Consider the following 20,952-nt stretch of genomic DNA (forward strand, 5'->3'; position numbering starts at 1 on the left):
CTTGTTAGGTTTAATGGTTTCAACTGTCCCATCCCATGCCATGTAGTCCATGTCACCAGGCATTTCAAATAGCTACTTACAAGTCTAAATTATGTTAACTTAATTTTTATTATGCAATCCCAACATCTCCCCCAAATTTAGATCTTCTTCAAAACATCTGCTTAAGTCATTCCCGTCTTATACAAACATTCCATCTGGAGGAGACATTATGTAGCAAACCAAAATAGATCTTGAGATGTTCGGCCTCTCTAGTTCGGCCTGAGCGTGTTAAATTCGGTAGAGTCCTCCCCACTCACACCTCGGGCCGAGGATCCCTGTGCCAACTGCTATGGGAATTCACGTGGATGAAGGTAACTTTGCCTTCCTAACGAGAAAAATCACAAATGAGAGTCCAGAGGGCTAGAAAGGATTAATTCTCTTCTTTATACTGGAAGTACAGTGGCAGGGTAAAGGAAGGTGCCCTGGACTGCAAATCGGGAAGCCCACACTAAGGTCCGTGTCCCGGAGGCGTGCCTACACCAGCTGCAAGCTCCAGGCTTCCCCCTGGTTGGCAGGCCATGGGGGTCAGAGCACAAGAGCCAGCACAGTCCACCCACTGCCAATAGGCTGGGACTTCAAACATCAGCTCCACCCAACTGTAACACTAGCCATTAGATTTAAGCCATTAAAAAAAATATTTAACGCATGTAAAAGTATTTTTTAAAGACTATTTATTTATTTATTTGACAGACAGAGATCACAAGTAGGCAGAGAGGCAGGCAGAGAGAGAGGAGGAAGCAGGCTCCCCGTCCCCGCGGAGCAGAGAGCCTGATGCAGGGCTCGATCCCAGGACCCTGTGATGACAACCTGAGCCGAAGGCAGAGGCTTTAACCCACTGAGCCACCCAGGCACCCCGTAAAAGTATTTTTATGTAACAAAGATAAGAGATAGCAAATTCATCTCATTTACTTGTATTTGTAGAAATTTCAAAGTGCTTCATATGTTCTATTTAGAATGGGATGAAATTTGCATTAAAATACAGCTTAAAGAAATACAGACGCAAAGCAGGGTATTTCCAACTTGAAATTGAAGTCCAGGATTTCATAGAGGAAACTAATCAAACTATAAACATAATCAAGGGAAAATTAAAGACCTACAGTGAAGGTCTTTACTCTTCTCCCATGCAACCACTATGGCAAAAAGGAAATAAGAGCCAGAAGCTCTTCTTCTAAAACTTAAAAACAGGGCACCTGGGTGACCCAGTCAGTTAAGTGTCTGACTCTTGATTTTAGTTCAGGTCATGATCTCAGAGTCCAGAGGTCAGGCTCTGCGCTGGGCGTGGAGCCTGCTTAAGCTTCTCTTTCCCACTCCCTCTCCCTCTGCACCCACGCACTGCCTCTCTAAAAAACTGAAATTAACTTAAAATAAAACTTCAGAGAAAGACAAATGCCATGATTTCACTCGTACGTGGAATACTTTTTTACTCATATGTGGAAGATTTTATTTATTTGACAGAGAGAGAGATCACAAGTAGGCAGAGAGGCAGGCAGAGAGAGAGGAGGAAGCAGGCTCCCCGCTGAGCAGAGAGCCCAATGTGGGGCTCGATCCCAGGACCCTGGGATCATGACCTGGGCCGAAGGCAGAGGCTTAACCCACTGAGCCACCCAGGCGTCCCTCATATGTGGAATGTAAGAAACAAAGTAGATGGAACATAGGGAAGAGAAGGACAAATAAAATAAGATGAAAGCAGAGAGGGAGGCAAACCGTAAGAGACTCTTAATCATAAGGAACAAACTGAGGGTTGTGGGAGGGGAGGGGGCAACTGGGTGACGGGCATTAAGGAGGATACGTGATGGAATGACCACTGCGTGTTATATGCAAATGACGTATCACTGGATTCTACCCCTGAAACTAATAAAAAATCCATTATCACCTTTTGTTATAATAAAACAATTTTTTAAAATAAAAAAACCTTAAAAACCTTTATTATACATTCCAAATTTCCTCAAAGATTCCTCAGTAACTCTCAAAATCTGAACTGAATAGCTGTATTTCTTCATTAAGTTTCAAGATTTCTACCTACTTGTCATTAGACACCTACCAAGACTTGGAAGGTGGGGAGAGGCTGGCCCTCTGCGTGCCAGGATCCACACACTGGAGGTTTTAAACACCACGCAAAATGTGAGTCCAAAGACAGCAACCCCAGGTTGCCGGCTTACGTCTGTTTCCAGAGCATAAGTAATTCTACTCGCAAGTCAGGACACCTGATAGCACTCCACAATCCCACTCCACAGCCCAATTCTTCACCTTCCAGTTGTAATACACAGGCATGCTAAGGAACACTACATAGCGACCATACACACATCTTCATTAGTAATGCACCCCTGCGAGTTACAAGTGTACATGCTAACATGCAGGAGATTAAATACTGTTTCCTATTAGTATTTAGAAGTAGTATTAAAATTTCATTAAAATGCCCCCTTAAACCTCAGTCCATTTTTCTTCCCTGCAAGTCAAGGTTCACAGTTCCCTGCAAACGGAGTTGTTAGGACACTGTAACTCCTTTGTAATCCTAAGTTCCAAAACGCCAGAATACAGTTTCGAAAATATTTCTAAGTTATAGCGCACATCTTCTGTTTCCATTTGGAAAGGTCAAATCTCATAAAATAAGACCTCCACCCACGCTGAGAAGAGCCTGCTAGGGTGACGCCCACCCGGTCACAGAGTGGCCGGCACAGTCTGGCGGGGAGAGGGCTACACAGGAACCAGGCCGGCACAGAGTGTCCAGTTGTCAGACTTCAGCCTACAGAGGCCACACCTCACCACTAGAGCAACCCTCCCTCCGCTTCTCCTTTCGGTCACTCTCCGATCCACACACTGTGCACAGAGTTGAACCTGATTGTGGAACCATCCGGATTTCAACATCAATGCTCAGCTGGGAAAGGCAAATACAATACCCAGAAGGCTTAGATGGAACAAGCACCAAAGACCTCGCTTTCTGCAACTGCGAAACTGAGTTAATTATTCGGTTGAGAATCACATCCTGTAAAGGACCCCAGAAAGAGAAGGACCTCATTTCACAGATACCGCATACGACCAAGCACAGTGGTCCCTACCGAAATAAAGCATAAAGGGCTGTCCTAGGCTCTGAGTCACCTTTCTCCTGCTGCTCTTACAAAACATCTCACTAGAGAGCAAAAAGCAAACCGTCTCAACTTAAGTTTTAATTAGTAAACAGAACCTTAAATTCCAGTGACCAGTTTGGCCGAGTAGGAGGCCTCACCTCGGGATACATTTGCTGCTTCGTGTAAATATCAGCTTTATCAGTCCCAAAGATTAGAAATTACTGGTTCAAACTGCACAGCCCTAGCCCAATGACGCAACCACTCCAGGATAAGATTTTCTTAGGTCTGCCTGACCGTAAGCACTGCATTTCCCTACTAAGTCGTTCCAGTGAGTCTGAGGGTGTGGACAGGACGCCCATGTTAGTTAGAGACGAATCCATCGGTCTCCCTTTCCACCTGTAGCTGTCTCCGGGATCCTAATGATCATCGAATAGCTTAATCAGACTTTAGTCCTCATAAAGCAAAACAGGTCAGCGGATCAGTGCTTGAAGAGCTACAGAACAAACCAGAGCAGGCATGCAAGGATCAGATGAACGAAGTTTCTACACGACTCCCACATACGGACAGTCCAGCTGCCCCCCACCTATTACAAGAGACCAGCGCAATTACGAAGCAAACCGATTTGTTCTCGCAAAACAAGGCTTTTCACCGGAAAACACCCTTGGAGGTGCTACCGTAAAGGGCGCTGAAGCCCTGGACGTCCCGGGGATGCCACACCTACGAGAGTCCGAGAGATCCGGGCTCCCCCGAAATGCGCACGCAGATGGGGGGCCCACCGGGCGGTGGGGGGCGCAGATGTAAAAACCACACGCGGCAGCCCCCACAGGCCAGCAGGGCGTGCGGGGGGAGGCCCGACACCGACTCTGGACCCCGGAGCGAGGGGCAGGGGCGGGGGCGGGGGCGGATTTCCCGGCGAGTGCTGCAGGAAATGATATCCAGACTCGGGAGGGTGGATCTAGGAAGCGGCCCGGGCTCTGGCCGGCGGCGGGGAGCGAGTGGGGGTGGGAACGGAGGATGTGGCTCCCAGGAGCAGGATGAGGGGGCGGGACGGCCGAACGCGGACGCGCCAGGGCCGAGGCGGAGGGCAGGGAGGGCCGAGGCGGAGGGCAGGGAGGGCCGAGAGCCGCGAAGGGACGAGGGCGCGAGGAGCGGCCCGAGGGGCAGCGGGCGGCAGGCCGGGGGCTCGGGGAGGCCGGGGAGCAGGCGAGGCCCGGGGGCGGAGGCGCAGGCCGGCGCCGCGCGCGCACTTACCCCAGTCGAGGAACTCGGCCACATACTTGTCGCGCCGCAGGGCCGAGTGGCTGCACTCGGTGTACAGGCAGACGAGCACGTCGAGCAGCGTCTCCACGCTCAGGGCGCTCTCGTTGCGCCACGGCCCGTCCAGGAGCAGCTGCTCCAGCTTCTTGAGCCGCACCTTGGCCGACATGGTGCCGCGCGGCCCGCTCCCAACGCGCCGGACTCTCGCCGCCCGCTCGGCCAGTCCGTCAGGGCGAGCCCTCGGGGGCCCGGCGGCCGCGAGCCCCGGCAGCTGCGGCGCCTCGTCGCCGCCCCGTCCGCGTCGTCGCGCCCCGGCCTAGGCCGACATCTTGGGCTCGGTCCCGGCGGCGCAGCGTCTGGGGCGCCGGGCCCCGCGGGTCCATGGGCCGGTCTCCTCCCCTCGGCGCCGCCGCCCTCCCCGCCCGGCGCGGCCCGCCCTCGCCTCGCCTCGCCCCGCCGCGCGCCCTTCAGCCCCGCCCGCGGCCGCGCCCTCCCCGCCTTCGCCGCCAGCCACCGACCCGGAGCCGCGCGGAGCCGAGCGCAGCGCAAGCCCGGCCGGCGCCCGAGCCCCGACCCTAGCCCCGACCCGGCGGCCCAACCCCGCGGCCCGCAGCCAACCAGGGCGCGGCCTGCGCGGGCGCAGCCAACCACCGCGGGGCCGGCCGCCGCCGCGCTGACCTCAGCGCGCCGCCCCGCCCCTGCGCTCCCGGCTCCCGGCTCCCGGCGGGATGGGACCTCGCCGCTTGCCGTAGGGAGTCCGGGATGCTGGGAAGGCAAGGAGGCGGGGGCGGGGCGAGCGCGCGGCCAGTGCGCCGCCGAGATTGCGCGCCCGCGCGTGCGCGAAGGGCGCCCGGGCGGCGTGCGTGACGCTTCGCGGACTAGGCCCGGGGGTGCGGGGCCCGTGCTCACGCACGCCTCGGAACCCGAAGGGAGCCCGGTGCTTGCGGGGAGGCAGGGGGGCTTCGGCGGCGTGACCCGCTGGTTTAAAACCGTGGCGCGTCCGAGCTGGGAGCAGCCTTGGGAAGCGGGGCTCTGCCGGGCTTGCACGGGAGCCCGAGGCCCGGACTGGCCGCAGCCGCTGCAGAGCGGCGACCCGGGGGGCCACCCAGCCACTCGTGAATTCTGGGTGCCCCGCAGTGGCCACTTCAGACTCGCTGTGCAGCTCTCTCCAACTGCAAGGAAATGCCTTCGGGTGGGAGTTTGGTGGACAGCGGCCGGCTGTGTCCAGGCCGCGTTTGCCTAGCGAGTCGCTGCGTCAGTGAGATTGTTGGCTTATTTGGGTGGCGGGGTGAGGAGGGTGAGGGAGAGCACCTCCACCCGAACAGACCCTTGGCGGCAGGACAGCGGGGCCGCCTGGAGCTCACGGGATGTCAGTGAGGCCACGGGGTGGCTGAGAGCTGGGCGGGAGGGTGCAAGGCCTTGGGAAGCCTAACCCTAGGAGGGGGGTAGGGTGAGGGGCTTGAGCAGATCCGGGGCAAGGAGGTAGAGCGGATAGAGATGTGTAGATGGAAAACCGAAGGAGCCTGTGGCAAAAATAATGTATGGAAATAGGAATCAGAATAGTCGCTACCTCTTGGAGGAAGGAGTGACTGGAAACGGGTAGGAGGGAGTTTCCTGGCTGCTGGAAGTGTTGTGTAATTGTATGTGGGTGGTGGTTATGCAGGAGTAGGTATAAGTACGTTCTTCAAACTGTACTCTATGTTACACCTTAATTTTTAAAGGACAGGCAGAAACAATCTTGGTGTTAGAGATCAGAGTAGCTGTTACTTGGGGTGGATTATGAACTGGGGGCTAGGAGCTTTCTGTATCTTGATCAGACCATCTGGGGACGGATCTGTACATACTTATTTTTTAAAAATCTGAACCGTATTCTAAATATTTGTTCATTTTGTATGTATGATACCTCTACTTTAATTGGGAGGAGGTAGGGGTGACCAGACCACGTGGCTCCAAACCAGAGACTTCCCACTGGTTTTAGGATAAACACCAACAATTTTTTTAAAAAGATTTTACTTATTTACTTGACAGAGAGAGAGATCACAAGTAGGCAGAGAGGCAGGCAGAGAGAAAGAGGGGGAAGTAGACTCCCTGCTGAGCAGAGAGCCCGATGTGGGGCTCCATCCCAGGACCCTGGGATCATGACCTGAGCTGAAGACAGAGGCTTTAACCCACTGAGCCACCCAGGCGCTCCTAAACACCAAATTCTTTACCTTTGCTTTTAAGCAGGGTGATGGGATGCCAGAGTTTTTCCGGGACGGTCCCCATTCTTTGTCCCAGTGGAAGTGTAACAGTGTCCATCCCCCCAGTGCCCCCGTTTGGACGCCCTACTCTCTCATCTTCAGACCCAGCAGGCTCAGCCTGTCTTGCTCCACCTTCCTGCCCTGATCTTCCTCTCTTCAGTCTCTGACCTCAGTGTCACTCATCTCCTTGCTGCTCCCACTGGTTCTGCTCCCACTTTCTGCTCCCTCCTGCCTCTGCCTCTGCCCTTGCCAAGACCTCCCCCTTCGAATCCCCTTCCTGACCACCTTCATTTTGTCTGCTTAACCCGAAGCTGTTAGAGCACTGCCTTTCAGCCCAGCCTTGCCTCACTCGCTGGCTTGAGTCAGGTCCCAATTTACACTATACTCTCCGTCAGTATTTGGCACCGTGGGTACCAGTAGGTCTTGCCCACTACTCTGAAGACTAGAAATCTGTGCCTCAGTCTCAGGTGTAAAAAGAGAACAACTGTAAGACCTACCCTGTATTTCAGTGAGTTTCTGGGAGTACTAAATGAGTGAACACTCACTGAGCACTTCGAACGTTTCTAGGCTCTTAGTAAATGCTCACATTGGTAACTGGAATGTGTTACAATTACTATTTCAGAGACTAGGGGCTCTGTGACCAGCTGATGGATGGAGCCCTCTTGGGTCCTCCAGACCGGAGAATCCCAGTGTCTTCAGGCACCCATGAAGTTCCCTGGTGTATGTCTTAATAACTTCAGGTTGCTATAACAAAATTCCATAGACTGAGTGGCTTGTAGACTGAAATCTATTTCTCACAGTTCTGGGGGCTTGAAGCCCAAGCCAGCGTGGTCAGGTTCGAGTGAGGGCCCCATTCCTGTTTATAGACGGCTGTCTTGCTGTATTCTCACGTGGGCACTGGGGAGATGGACACTTACACTTCCACTGGGACAAAGAATGGGACAAAGAGATACTTGTCCTTTGATGGGGCAGTAATCGATCTCATTAATGGCCTCCCTAGGTCCTCACCTCCTAATATATCACATTGGGGGTTAGGATTTCAGCATATGAGTTCTGGGGACATCCTCAGTCGATAGCAGTATCCTTACAATAAGCTCCTACTTGGGCTCCCCTGGGTTTCTGGTCTGAGCAGCACGGCAAGTCAGGCTAAGCCCAGCATTGTGCCCAACACCCTGCAAAGTACACAGCTTATGGTAAGTTCAAGCTGAAGCGTCTCAGTTCGGAAGTCAGAATGCCCAGGCTTGCAGAGTGACACCTTGGAACTTGATTTAACCCAACATCTTCCCCTTGCATCCCGCTTGCGGGGCATGAGATAAGCACTGGAGACAGGGGCTGTGCTTGGTGCCTGCCTTGCTCCTTCCTGAGTCTCAGCTAGCCTGGCCCTGCTTCCACCCACCTGCAGGTACTACCAGTGTGGAGGGAGGCTACAGTCCCACCTCTGGTCTGGCAGGGTGTAAGCTGACCCCTTTGTGCCTGGGGATATTCACAGGCTCCTGCTGCTCCTTCTCTTGAGCAATATGTCATCACTTTTCTGGGTGGGTGTTACTTTGTGGCTGCAGGGGACCCTCTACCCCTCAATGGGCACCACTAAACAGAACCTAAGATGACCTATCCCCGTGACTCAGATTTGTCCCCAGGAAACACTCTTGCATCCTTCGCTGTGCAAATGTTCAGGAGCAGGCAGGTCCCAGCATGGAAGCACACTCAACCTCCAGAGCAGCTCATGAGCCCTCCCTCCCTGGCTGGGAGTCCATTCCCAGTCCACAATGGCCCCAAGGGAGGGCCACGTCTTAAGTTCTCTGAGCAATCCCTAGGAAGCCATACTCCCTAGGTTTCAGGTAAAGGAAGGCGTGCCCCTTGCTCCACACCCCAGCAGGACCATGTCATCAGACACACCTTTTATTCCAGATTGTGGGACAGGTTTTCATGCATTTCTGTTGACAGCCTACATATGGTAATCCTACACCTCCTTTGAGAATTCTGCATTTGTTGTCTCTTGATGCCCTGCCCCAATTTCAGTTCTGATAAATTCATGACATGTACACTGGACAAAGGTCACTGTCCTTGCCCGGAAGTTCTTGTGTTTCTCTGCCTGCCATCCTCTCTAAACCTGACCCTTGCACAGAGAAAGAACCCTGAAGATCTGCAGAGGATCCCCCTGGAGTGAGTATCCAGCAGCATTTCAGCTAGCACTAGTGTGGGGGAGGAGAGAACTTTCGAAGGCTACAGAAAGAACCATTCAAGAAGATTAGACAAAACAGTGCCTGGTACTCACACGGATTTGGAATAATGTTGTTTTCCACCAGCCAGACGAAAAATTCATAATTCAACAGCACTGGGTAGAATTCTTAAGAAGGTTGTGCCTTGGAGATGGGAATTATCTCTAGACTGAGCACTGCTCCAGACCCACCTAACATCCTATTAAAAAAAAAAAAAACCAAAATATCAAAGTGTTTTGAAGCAATTTAATCACATCCCAGAACAAAGTGCAACAAATTTTTATAGGAACACAAAAATAGCCAGCACTCAAAAAGATAAAATCACACTGTCTGGCATCTAATCGAAGATGACTGGACATTCAAAGGGGCAAGAAAACACAACCCATAGCAAGGAGAATAATCAGTTTAATAAACCAACCCAGAACTTACACAATGTTAGAATCAGCACAGAAGTTATAACCATACTCTGTATGTTAGAAAATCAGTAGAATCACAAAAGACATTTTTTAAAACCCCAATAGAACTTTTAGGGATGAAAACTACAATTCCTTGAAAACATATGGTATGGGATTAATGGCAAATTAGACATTACATAGGAAAAGTTTAGTGAATGTAAACACATAGCAATAGAACCTACTTAAAACCGTGAGAAGAATCCAGAAAAACGAACAGCATGTGTGAATTGTGAAACAATATCAAATAGCCCAATGTATGGATAATTGGGGTCCTGAAGGAGAAGAACAAGAAAAGGAAGGGACAGAAAAAAATATTTGGAAAAAGTAATGGCTTAAAATTTTCCAAGTTCGATGAAAACTGTAAGCTCATAAATCCAAGAATTTCAATGAACCCCAAGCACAAGAAACATGGGGGCGGGAACTAAGACCACATCATAATTGAATTCCTCAAACCCAATTAAAAAAAAAAAATGGGGGGGGCGCCTGGGTGGCTCAGTGGTTTGGGCAGCTGCCTTCCGCTCAGGTCATGATCTCGGGATCCTGGGATCGAGTCCCGTGTCGGGCTCTCTGCTTGGCAGGGAGCCTACTTCCTTCTCACTCTCTCTGCCTGCCTCTCTGCCTACTTGTGATCTCTCTCTGTCAAATAAATAAATAAAATCTTTAAAAAAAAATGGGAAAAACAAGCAGAAGAACAAAATAAAGATGACATCAAATTTCTCTTTTTTAAAATATGTATTTATTTACTTGAGAGACACAGAGAGGAGGAGGGAGAGGCAGAGGGGGCAGGAGGGAGAAACTCAAGCAGACTTGGTGCTGAGCAGAACCTGATTTGGGGCTTGACCTCCCAACCCTGAGATCAGAGCCCAGGCCGAAACCCAGACTCAGACACCCAACCAACTGTGCCACCCAGGCTCTCTGGATGTCATCAAGTTTCCAATTGGAAATTATGTAAATGATAAGATATTGGAACAGCATCTTTAAAGTATTGAAAGGAAAAAAAAACCAGCCTAGAATTCTATACCCAGCAAGAATAACTTTCAAGAAAGGAAGGTGAAAATAAAGACTTTTCAGACATAGGAATGCCCACCATGAAGGGCCCAGCACAGCGCCTAATTGTCCCTGTTGGGTTGTATAGACACATTTATGGCTTGGGCGATCTTCTCTGACTCATCGCTGGGTACCCTCCAAGACTGCCATTTTTTAATGGAACCCAGAGCACAAATGAGCTTTCCAGCAGCTCCGGGCTTTGGTGCAAGCTACCCTGCCACCTGATCCCTAAGGCCCAGCAGACCCTCCATGGTGAGAGTGAGTGGCAGAAACTCTTGGCGGGGCAAGTCCCGAGATGAAAATCCCTGTGTATACACACAGGGTTTTGGAGTAAGGCCATGCCAGCTTCCACCAAAAGCTCTTCTCTGGTTCAAAGACAGCTCCTGGCTTGCTGCTGGACCTTAGCAGGGACTTAACACCCTGCCACAGACACCAAGAAACTATTCAACCCAAGCTGTCCATTACAAAAGAGTGTCTTACCCACTAAATCATAAAGCTGTATGTGCACGAGGCCGGCATTATGAGACTGAGCCCAAGTAGACCTGGGAGGAACGAGTAAACTTCGTGAGAAAGTAGGTGGCTTAGCCTCCACAGTATCTGCTCCTACGGTTTTGCCAACTCTTCCGAACCCACAGCTACACCCTCATGGGAAGGGATATGACCAATCAAAAAAGGACTGAAAAAGTGTGGACCTGATTTGAAGACTGGTCTGCCCAGGTCTAGCCAGAGGATGGATGGTTGCTGCTTTACAAACACTCAGGAGAAACCCTGAAAGCCAGTGGTGAAGACAGGTTCTCCCAGGAGACAAAACTTCTGTGTTTGTCCACGGGCAGCGGCTAACGGGTTGGCCTGCCAATCAGAGACTTGGAAAAATGAACTTTTTCTAGTTGGAGGGGAAACGCAAGTGGATGGGTCGCTCCGGATGGGCACAAATGTCATGGAAAGACTTCTATTGTGGAGGAGGCTCTTGTGGGTCAAGTGGACAAGGTGACCCGTTCTGAGGATATCAGCCTCTTTCCTCCCCCGTCCCAGGGCTTTCTCAACAGGCCTATGTGCAAGTGACTGTCGAGGCTGGGAGAGCGGCCACGCGGGGCTCAGCCACAGGGACTCCCCTCACCAAGGCTGACTTGGCTTCCATGACAGCTGAGTGCTCACCTTGGCAACGTCAGGGCCCCACAGTGAGCTCCTACTATGGTGCCATTCCCCTGGGGGACGGGCAGTTGCCTGGTGGACCGCTCCCATCATGAAAAGGGCAGCGGCTGGCTCTTGCATACTCTGGGTCAGTACTTGCCTTTCCAGCCACATCGCTTCTGCCCACACCCCCATTTGTAGACTTGTCGTGTTTATCCGTCACCATGGCAATGCAAGCAACACCACCTTAGACTGAAGGCCTCATTTTCTGGTGGAGGAAGCCCAGCAGACAGACAGCCTATGCCTGTGAAATTCCCCGGACTTACCCTGTGCCCTGACGCCCCAAAGGAGCTGGCTTCAGAGGGTGGCAGAGTGGTCTGCAGGAGGCTAGTTCTGGCGCTGGAGGAGAGCCAACACCCCGGACCCCGCAGTCTGGACTATGGTGTGTGCCCCGACCTACAAAGCACCATCCAGCACCATCCCTCCACAGCCCGAATGCACGGGTCCAGGAGCCATGCAGGGGAGGCGGGAGTGTCCCCTCTCACTGTAACACCAAAGAACACACTGGAAGAATTTTTGCCTTCCTTCCTGTGACCTTGGGCTGGTGTCCAGGAGAGGAATGCTTTCATCAGGAAACAGTCATGCTTCCAGTGAATGGAGCTGAGGCTGCCCCTGACCCTCACCGGCTATTTCTGGTCCCTCATGCCATGGAACCAACAGGCAGAGGAGCGGTCGCTGTGGGCCTGGGACATCGAACCGAAGTGTCAGAGAGCATCTGAATGGGTTCCACGCACCGGGCCGGGGCGGGGGGTGTCTTCGATTTCCCTGTGGTCCCTGCTGGGACTCTGATGGAGGCAGTCGTATGTACAGTAATATTGGTTATCAGTTACCTGCAATTAAGTCAGGAAAACCTGAACTTCCAACCCGAGACACACAGATCAATAACGGTCCCTGCAGTCATTAAAAAATTACGGAGATCCGGGGTGCCTGGGTGGCTCAGTGGGTTAAAACCTCTGCCTTCGGCTCAGGTCATGATCCCAGGGTCCTGGGATCAAGCCCCGCATGGGGTTCTCTTCTCCGCAGGGAGCCTCCTTCCTCCTCTCTCTCTGCCTGCCTCTCTGCCTAGTTGTGATTTCTCTCTGTCAAATAGGTAAAATATATATAAAAAAAAAATTACGGAGATCCATTCACTCAACCAAGCCAAAGCCGCTGACTCTCGCCGTGTGCCAGCACAGCCCTGGGTATGAAGGGTGCAGCAGTGGTCCAGACGGGCGCTCTCGTCCGGGCGCAGACCACAGACCAGGGCGCAGAGGGGTAGGAGGAGAGAATTTCGGAGAGTGGCCAGGGCTTCGAGGAAAGCAAACACGGCAACATGACGGAGAAGGAGGGGGCACCTGCCTTACAGAGATGGGGGACCCAGGGAGGCCTCTGCCCCTCGGGGCTACAGCAGCTAAGACGTGAGCAGGAAGGAAGCATCCGGCTGAGGCTTTCCAGGCACAGAATGGGAACCAAAGGTGACCGACCAGTGGAAGACAGCAGGGAGGGGGCAGGCCCGGACACGCACGGGTGGGCCTTGACCACAACCTTCGGGAGCAGCTCCACTGTCCCTGCCTGCAGCCGCTTGCGTCCTAAAATCACGGTGATCCTGGTGACGGCTCCTGAGGTTTCCTGCCACCATGTCTCTGGGCCGGGGCTCTTCCGGAAGCGCGTTTGTCTTCCTCCCGCTCAGCCTCCCAGCTGACAACGTGGAGGACTTTGAAGGTCAGGGGCATAAGCCAGTACCCTGCCAGGATCAGACACAAAGAAAGTGCCCACGGAGGCGTGTGTGCATGAAGGAAGCCGGCTGGGAGCCCAGAGAGGGTGGCAGGGAAGGAGCAAGAGAAGGCTGGACAGTCATCTCTCGAGTGGACTGCTTCTTATCTCCTTGGCACCTTGACATAGACCAGACTGTGAGTTTGAAGCCTCGCCCTCCTAATCCCCCCATGCATGGCCTTGCCTGAGATGCCCCATTGCTCCCAGGAATGTTCCCGGCATCCCAAAGCACTGAAACCAGCGGTGCCCAGCAACTGTCTGTGTAGACTGGGTGAGAGGACCCGACCAGAAGCAGCAGGCTGACTCCGTGACCCCAAGCTCCTCGTCTGAAAGGGACATGGAGTCCCTGCATTGCAGAGGCTGCAAAACCTCAGAGGTCATGGCCAGAGCCTGCAGCCCCACTGGGCACCTTCTGCGCAGATGTCCCGCTGTGTTTACTTACAGAGAGAAGCTGCTGACGGCGACGATGCTGGAAGGTGAGACGAGGTGGTGATTGAAACAGCCCACGCCCCCTCCTCCTGCCCTGCTGGCCCCCTGCCTGGCAGTCTCCTCCAGACACCTTCCCAAAGGCTGACTCTGACCACATCTCTCCTGCTCAGAAGCCTTCCATGGCTCCCCACTCCAGAAGTGGGGCCCTCTGGAGCCTCTGATCTAGGATTTCTGCTCCAGAACCTACAGCAATGGGGAGAGAACCACACACTACCTGGAAGGAGCGTGTGTGCAGGCTGGACCAGGGAGTCAGGGAGGAGGCGTCCAGAGTGCACGTGTATTGGGGGCAGCTATGGGGAGGACAGCAAGGCTTCGCAGCAAAACCTGAGAAACCGTCGAAGTGTTCTGTGCACGGCGCTTTGCAGACCAACCCACTGAGGACTGGTGAGGCAGGGACAGGAACCGCCCCGTCTCAGAAGAGCAAACCGAGGCTCCTGATCCTGAAGTGAATCCCAGTGGATCCCAGTAGATAGCAGAGCCTGCTTCTGAGCTCAGTCGCTCCGGCCCACCACGCGGAGTGCCCTTCCCCACAGTAGCAGGGCCCTCCTTCTAAACCAGGCTGGGGGCCCTTCCTGGGAAAAAGAATAACCCTGGAGACTTGTATCCATCGAGCACTTCATGCGGCCTCTTGCTTATCTGCGCTCAGTCTTGTTCTCCTCCCAGTAGCGTGGGAGGAAACTGAGGCTCTGAGTGGCCAGGAGACCTACCCAGGGGCACCCAGCAAAGTCAGGACTTCCTCTAAGTCTTTGTGGGCAGTGGAGGCCTGAGCAATGGCACTGAGCACAGAGATGTCCCCAGTCTGCAAGGCTGACAGGTCCTGCCTTGGAATGTGGACTGTGGAGGCCTGGGAGGGTCGTACTGAGGACAGTCTTGTCCTTCTGGCCACCCCTTCCACCTTGTGGTTCTCCAAGTGCGGTCCCCAGACCCAATTAGCAGCAGTGGCCCCTGGGAACTTGGTAGAAATGCAGGTCAGACTCACTGACCCGGAACCAGGGGAACAGGCCCTCCCTGGAATTCTGCTGCACGCTCAAGACTGAGAACCAGCCCAAGGCCTCTGGACGATTCAGTTTCTGTCCAGGCGTCTGGTCTGGGCCATGGTGGGCACCTACCGCACCCGCCCCCAACAGAGGCTGGGAGCCTAGGGTGCGGTCACCTTCAGGGGGACACCTACTTTGGACCCCGCCGTGACCAGTCTCCTGCCTCACCTGAGTCCGGGGAAGGAACCAAACCCATCAGCAAACTGGCTCTTACCCGCGGCATGGGCGCAAGGCCCTGTGCGGACTGCGGGGTGAGGCCGCGGTGGGCGGACACGGGCTTCCCAAGCCCTTCACCGCCCCAGGCTCCCTGTCCCCCAGGTCTCACCCGCCCCACGCCCCTCGCCGCGCTCAGAGGACTGGCCCGCTAAGTCGGCCTCCGAGACCCCCGGCGCGAGTCTCCCCGCAGGGCCCGCGGCCTTGCCCGCCGCGCAGAGCGCAGTCCCGGGGCGCAGGGGCGGGGACCTCTGCTCCCATTCACGAGGCGCGCCCGGGGACAGCAGCTGTCGCACGGCGCGTTTGGTGACGGAGTTTGGTGACGGACGCGGGAGGAACCGCCGCGGGGGAGGGGGTGCGGGGCCGGGTTCGGGGGCGCCGCGCGCGGGGTGCGCCCTCTCAGCTGCTCCCCGCGCGGGCGCCGGCAGGATCGGGGTGCCGGCTCGGCCTCCAGACCTTGAACCCCGCAGGCGGGGCTGGGAAAGGGCTGCGCCCCCCACCCGCCGCCCCCACCCGGCCGTTTGGCTCCGGGCGCCGTCGCGGCTTTGTCCCCGGCGCGCAGAGGGTTCCCGTGGGGCTGGCAGAGCCCAGCTGCCGCCGCCCGAAGATCCCAGTCACCGGGAGGCTGTCGGGGAGTGGGCAGTGTCTGAGCCGCCTGAGGGCCTACACAGCCCCGCCAGCCCCCGGCAGTCCGCAGGGACTCCACGTCCCGTCCTGGGGCGAGGGGAGAGCCATGGCTCCAGGGCTCGCCTGAGGCCCCTGGTCTTGGAAGCAGGAGGGGCGGGGAACCCAGAGTCGGGGCTCAGCTCTGTGCCGGGAGCCCTGGGGCAAGCCTCTTCCCCCTCCACGTCTGTGTCTGAGCCCGAAGCTGTCCCCAGGGCTGCGGTGACGCTGGAGGGCGGACCGGATAGGCCGCATCCTAGCTGGGGCGTGGTCCCTGTTAAGTGCAGGCACCGAGAGAGGTGTGCCTCCCTACCTCCTCGTGCCCTGGTACCCCAGCGCGAGGGTCAGCTGCAGGTCTCGTCTGCCCCCTGCCAATCCCAGCCTTGCCTTGCACTCAGCTCTGCGGCCCTGGGCAGCTTTCTCAGCCTCTCCGGTCCCTTGCCTCCACCGTAGAATGGGATAACACTATACCCTCCTTCCAGGCTCTCCATGATGCAACGAGCTCGGCAAAGCTCCCAGACCGGGCCTGGCACTCAGGAAGTGCTGTGCAAGAATTAGGGCTAGAATCACGTTGTGTCGCTCCAGAGCACCCCTGCACTAGGCAAACGTCTTTGCATTCAAAGGGCACCTACTCCAAACTTCACATGGGTTACACAAAGGTGGCTCATGGCAGAAACTGCTCGTGTACCAAGGCTTCCTGGAGAAGGATCCGTCACCACCTCTGTGAACAGGAGCTGCGGCTTGGTGGGGTGGTGAGTGCTGGAATCTCCCAGGACAGCCAGCTGGGTCCTAGCCTTTGCTCCTGGCAGTGGGCAGACCTCTGCAAGCCCTAATGTATGAGAACTCTGACCCCCCCGCCCCACCATCGGGTATCCTGCCTATCCTCGGCTTCTGGGAATGGGTTGGGGTGAAGAAGCTGGAGGGCTGGGTGGGTGGGCTCGTGGGTGGGCTCGGAGTGGGATGGGGCCAGCGCTCTGCTAGTAGGACACAGGTTGCAGGGGGGATGACATCCGCCCTAGTGGCCTTTGCGGGCAGCACAACGTTGGACAGCGCTGGGACCAGCCTCAAGTCCCGCCAGCAGCCCTGCCCCCGCCGGCCCTAGCCCTCATCCCCACACTTGGGCTGCCTCTCTCCAAGGTCACCTGTCCTTCAGGCCGGAAATCAGGCCTCCCTCTCAGGCCACCGCTACAGACCTTGATGGGTCCTCGGAGTCCCCCAGACCCGGTGGGCCTGAACCCGAGCCCCCTGCTCCTTTTGCCTGTGAGTGGAGCTCCCTGCGTGGGGGACCTGCAGGCGCCCTAGCCTGTGGAATGGTGAACAAACCCCTCCCTCCACCAGTGCGCAGGGGGCCCGCTTTGAGGGACAGCTTTGTCTCCCATTCTCCCACCGACCCACTCTTTGGAGCCCCGGTTTGTCCCCCATGTGCCAGGGGTAGAGGCTGCGGCCGAGGTGCTGAGTGGGGAAGGAACATCAACCTGATCCTCTCAGGCTCCCAAGAGCTGGAATCTGCGCCCACCCCCGCAGGGAGGAAGGGAGGGCATGAGACTTGGTGAAACTGAGACCAGGAGACAGACTCTGAGCCACCTGGTCTGAGCGGAGAGCAGGGTATCTGGCAGCACCCGTCCAAAGGGAGCAAGGCCCCCAAGGGGACCATCCGTAGGCTTTCTTTCCCTCATTCGTGAGGAGTGGGACGTGGGGAATGGGGCATAGGGATGGGCACCCCCAGGCTCTCAGTCTGTGCATGGCTTCCCCCTTGCCCGCCATTGCGGGGGTCCCTGAACGCTCAATGGTCTGTCTCCCAGGCTGGGAAGGGTGCTGGAATGAAGCCTCGTGGCCTGCCAGGAATGCCCAGCCCAGAACCCTGGAGCCCCGAAGCGATGGGCCTGGCGTCCCTTGTGATATTCTGCCTCATTCACCCCGACTCCCTCACGTGCCCCATGTCAGTCCTGCATGGTGCTGGTCAAGGGAGGGCGGTTCAGATCCGGAGGACAGGCCCGAGTCCTTCTCCTATCCCTACTCCAGCCTCCCAGAGAGGACAAATTTCTCCCACCCCCGGGGATCGCCACCCCACCCTGTCCAAGGGCACACCACAGGCCTGTGGTGGTGGCTGATGGCAACGCTGGGACTTCCTGGGTCCCGTAGACCCTGGGAAGGGTGCTTTGCATTGTGCCCACCCACCTGCTCACCCTCGCTCCCTGGGACTGCCTCTGTTGGTGTGATTCTCTTATTGTGGCATTTTAAAACCCCTGAAATCTGGGGTGCCTGGGTGGCTCAGTCGTTAAGCATCTGCCTTCGGCTCAGGTCACGACCATGGTCTTGGTATCCAGCCCCGCATCGGACTCCCTGCTCAGTGGGAAGCCTGCTTCTCCCTCTGCCACTTCCCCTGCTTGTGTTCCCTGCTCCATCAAATAAATAAATAAAATCTTAAAAAAAAAATGAAACTCTGAAGTCTGAGTATTTGCATTAGAGAGAGACATCCTGAAAGAAGAATTGAAGACTTAGTGTTGGTGCCGGACAGGGGGAGGTTTTACTGAGAAGAGACAGTCAGTAGAGAGGCTGGAGGTTTTCTCCAGCCAGACCTTCCGTCAACCATCCGTCCATTCATCCCTTGGCCGGTGCTCTCCTCGCCTGGGGTAATTTAGTTAGACCAACGGCACAGAGGCTCGGTCCCGCACCTGCCTCTCACAGCGATCAGCCGGCGCGGAGTCTGGGGCGTTTTACCCGGGAATGGCCGCAAGAGAGCGCACAGAGCACACCTTCCTGGACCGGAACTGGGATTCGGCCCACCCCGAGTACCTCCAGCCCCGGCAGCCGCCCTCACCCCCACTCGGGCTTGGGAGGGCGTGTGTGGTAAGGGGTGGCTAAAGGGGTAGGGCTGCCCGAGGACACACAGCAGAGGCTGGGCGTGGCCAGGAGACAAAGCTTCCCTTGCCTCCAGATCTGCCCTTCTCCTGTGGGGCAGGGTCCCTGGTGGAGGCCAGGCGGGAGGGGGAGAAGGACCATTGGAGGCTGGAGGGGAAGACGGGCCGAGACTGACACTGCGGGTCCGAGATGGGCCTCCCGCCCTGTCTTTAAAGATACTCCCTGTCCTCAGCCTGCTGCCCCCCACCAAGGGCCTTGAGCCGGCCCAGAGAAGCCTGCGGGCAGCAATCCCCTGCAGCGCGAGGCCCTCGTGGGCTGACACCTGGGCTGATAACCAACACCCTAGGTGTCAGCTAGCGCCCTCATTAACACGTGGGAAGAGCAGTTCCTGCCCCGCGTGGAAAGTGGCCTTCGGGGGTTGGGTGGGGTAGATGGGAGTATTCTTGACTCAAGGGTGTCTGGGCGGAGGGGCGGTCCGCTTGCAGCCACAGCATCGCGCTGGCGTCGCCGGGTGACTCTACGGCAGGCCCCTGAGCTTCTGGTCCCTGGTTCAGCTGCTCCTCAGTGGAGAAGTACTTGTGTAACTTGCTTAGAACTCAGCCGACAGGGTACTTACCTGCCTCAAACCCTCCCAGAGCCCCCTGTCGTCATCATCAGGGACCCAACCCTTAGCGGGGGGGTTCCTTAGCCTTGCATGACCTCTGCTGACCTCGTTTTCCGGCCTTAGTCCTCTTTACACCCCCATCATCGGGTCCCCCAAACTGCAGTCTCCGTGGCCAGATCAGGCCTCTGCCAATTCTGCTGCGATGTCCTCTCCTGGTCCTTCTCCCGGGAAACTCGTGCACAAAGGTCTGATGGTCCTACGGCCAGAAGGTGGAGGCACCAAGGTTTAAACAAACATACGTTTCCACAGTGACACTTCTCTGACCTGTCTCCTCCTTTTGGATCATCAGAGTATGAATTCATCAGACCATGAATTTGGATGGGATCTTATTCCTCTCGATGGTCCTAGAACCCAGCACTACGCTGAGTAATACATGTTTAATATTTATGGTTTTTAAAGAGATTTTATTTATTCATTTAACAGAGAGGGGGAGTACAATCAGGGAGAGCAGCATGCAGACTGGGAGGGGAAAGCAGGCTCCCCGCTGAGCCAGGAGCCGGATGTGGGGCTCCATCCCAGGACCCTGGGATCACAACCTAAGTCGAAGTCAGCCGCTTAACTAACTGAGCCATCCAGGCGTCCCTAATATTTATGTTTTTTAAAAGATTTTATTTATTTGAAAGAGAGAGAGATTACAAGTAGGCAGAGCAGCAGGTGGGGTGGGGGGGAAGCAGGCTCCCTGCTGAGCAGAGAGCCCGATGCGGGGCTCGATCCCAGGACCCTGAGAACATGACCTGAGCCGAAGGCAGAGGCTTAAACCACTGAGCCACCCAGGCGCCCCTAATATTAATATTTATTGGGGTGCCTGGGCGGCTCTGTCGGTTAAGCCTCTGCCTGTGGCTCAGGTCATGATCCCAGGGTCCTGGGATCGGGCCCCCATTGGGCTCCCAGCTCAGTGGGGAGCCTGCTTCTCTCTCTGCCTCTCCCTCCCCTTCTGCTTCTGCTCTCTCTCAAATAAATAAGTAAACTCTTAAAAATATTAATATTTATTATTGAATGTTTAGTGTATGAGTGAATGGTGAGAGAATGGTGAGAAGTTGGGTGGGTGAGTGAACGAATGGTGGAGATGGGTGGCAGAGAGAAGTCGGAAGGGTTAACTGTTGTTTATGTGTATGGGCAGCGTCAGGACATAGGGGCAATGGACGAATGCAGGGCAGGATGATGGACGGGTGAGAAACTAGATGAACGTACGGTTGGTGGGGATGAGTGACTGGACGGAGAGGTGAATTAACGGATGAAAGTGGATGCAGTGGCAGACGGTGTGTGTGTGATGCGGATGGGTGTGTAAATGAGGGTCGGACAGGCACTGGAAACATGGTCGCGGGAGGTGCTGGTGGTGGATAGATGGAAGGTGGTGAATGGCGGATGCATTGATGGACGAGGTAATTGGTTAAGTGATGGGCGGATAACCAGACTGGATTGGTAGATGGAGAGTGGATGATGGGGACACTCAATTGACAGACTTACGGACCTGACAGAATCTGCAGATAGAGGAGGAATTGCAGGTAATGGGTGGTGGATAGTGGATGCTTGGTGGGTGGATGGATCACGGAGCGTGGGTGGGTGGCGGGTAAACCGAAAGCGGGTGACTGTGACGGATCTTTTCACAGGGAATGATGGGTAAATGGCAGATGAATGTGAGCGGACGTGTGACTGAGGGATGGATCGTGAATGATGGGGCTGAATGGTGCGTGAATGCAGGAGCAGACGGCAAATGAGTGGTCGCCAGGTCGGCGGGCAGTGGTTTGTGTGCTGTGGG

General features: G+C 55.4%; 1 protein-coding gene across 1 annotated transcript in view; it reads right to left on the reverse strand.

Annotated features, from left to right (window-relative positions):
- The window catches only part of CDC42BPB (CDC42 binding protein kinase beta), a 99,284-nt gene extending 94,380 nt beyond the window's left edge, over positions 1–4,904 (reverse strand). Inside the window, 1 exon segment of the mRNA XM_046008756.1 lies at positions 4,356–4,904. Within this exon segment, the coding sequence (XP_045864712.1) occupies positions 4,356–4,530 (175 nt within the window). The 5' untranslated portion in view covers positions 4,531–4,904.
- Positions 4,905–20,952: the final 16,048 nt, after the last annotated feature.

This window comes from Meles meles, chromosome 6 (genome assembly GCF_922984935.1).
Source record: "Meles meles chromosome 6, mMelMel3.1 paternal haplotype, whole genome shotgun sequence".
Taxonomy (NCBI): domain Eukaryota; kingdom Metazoa; phylum Chordata; class Mammalia; order Carnivora; family Mustelidae; genus Meles; species Meles meles.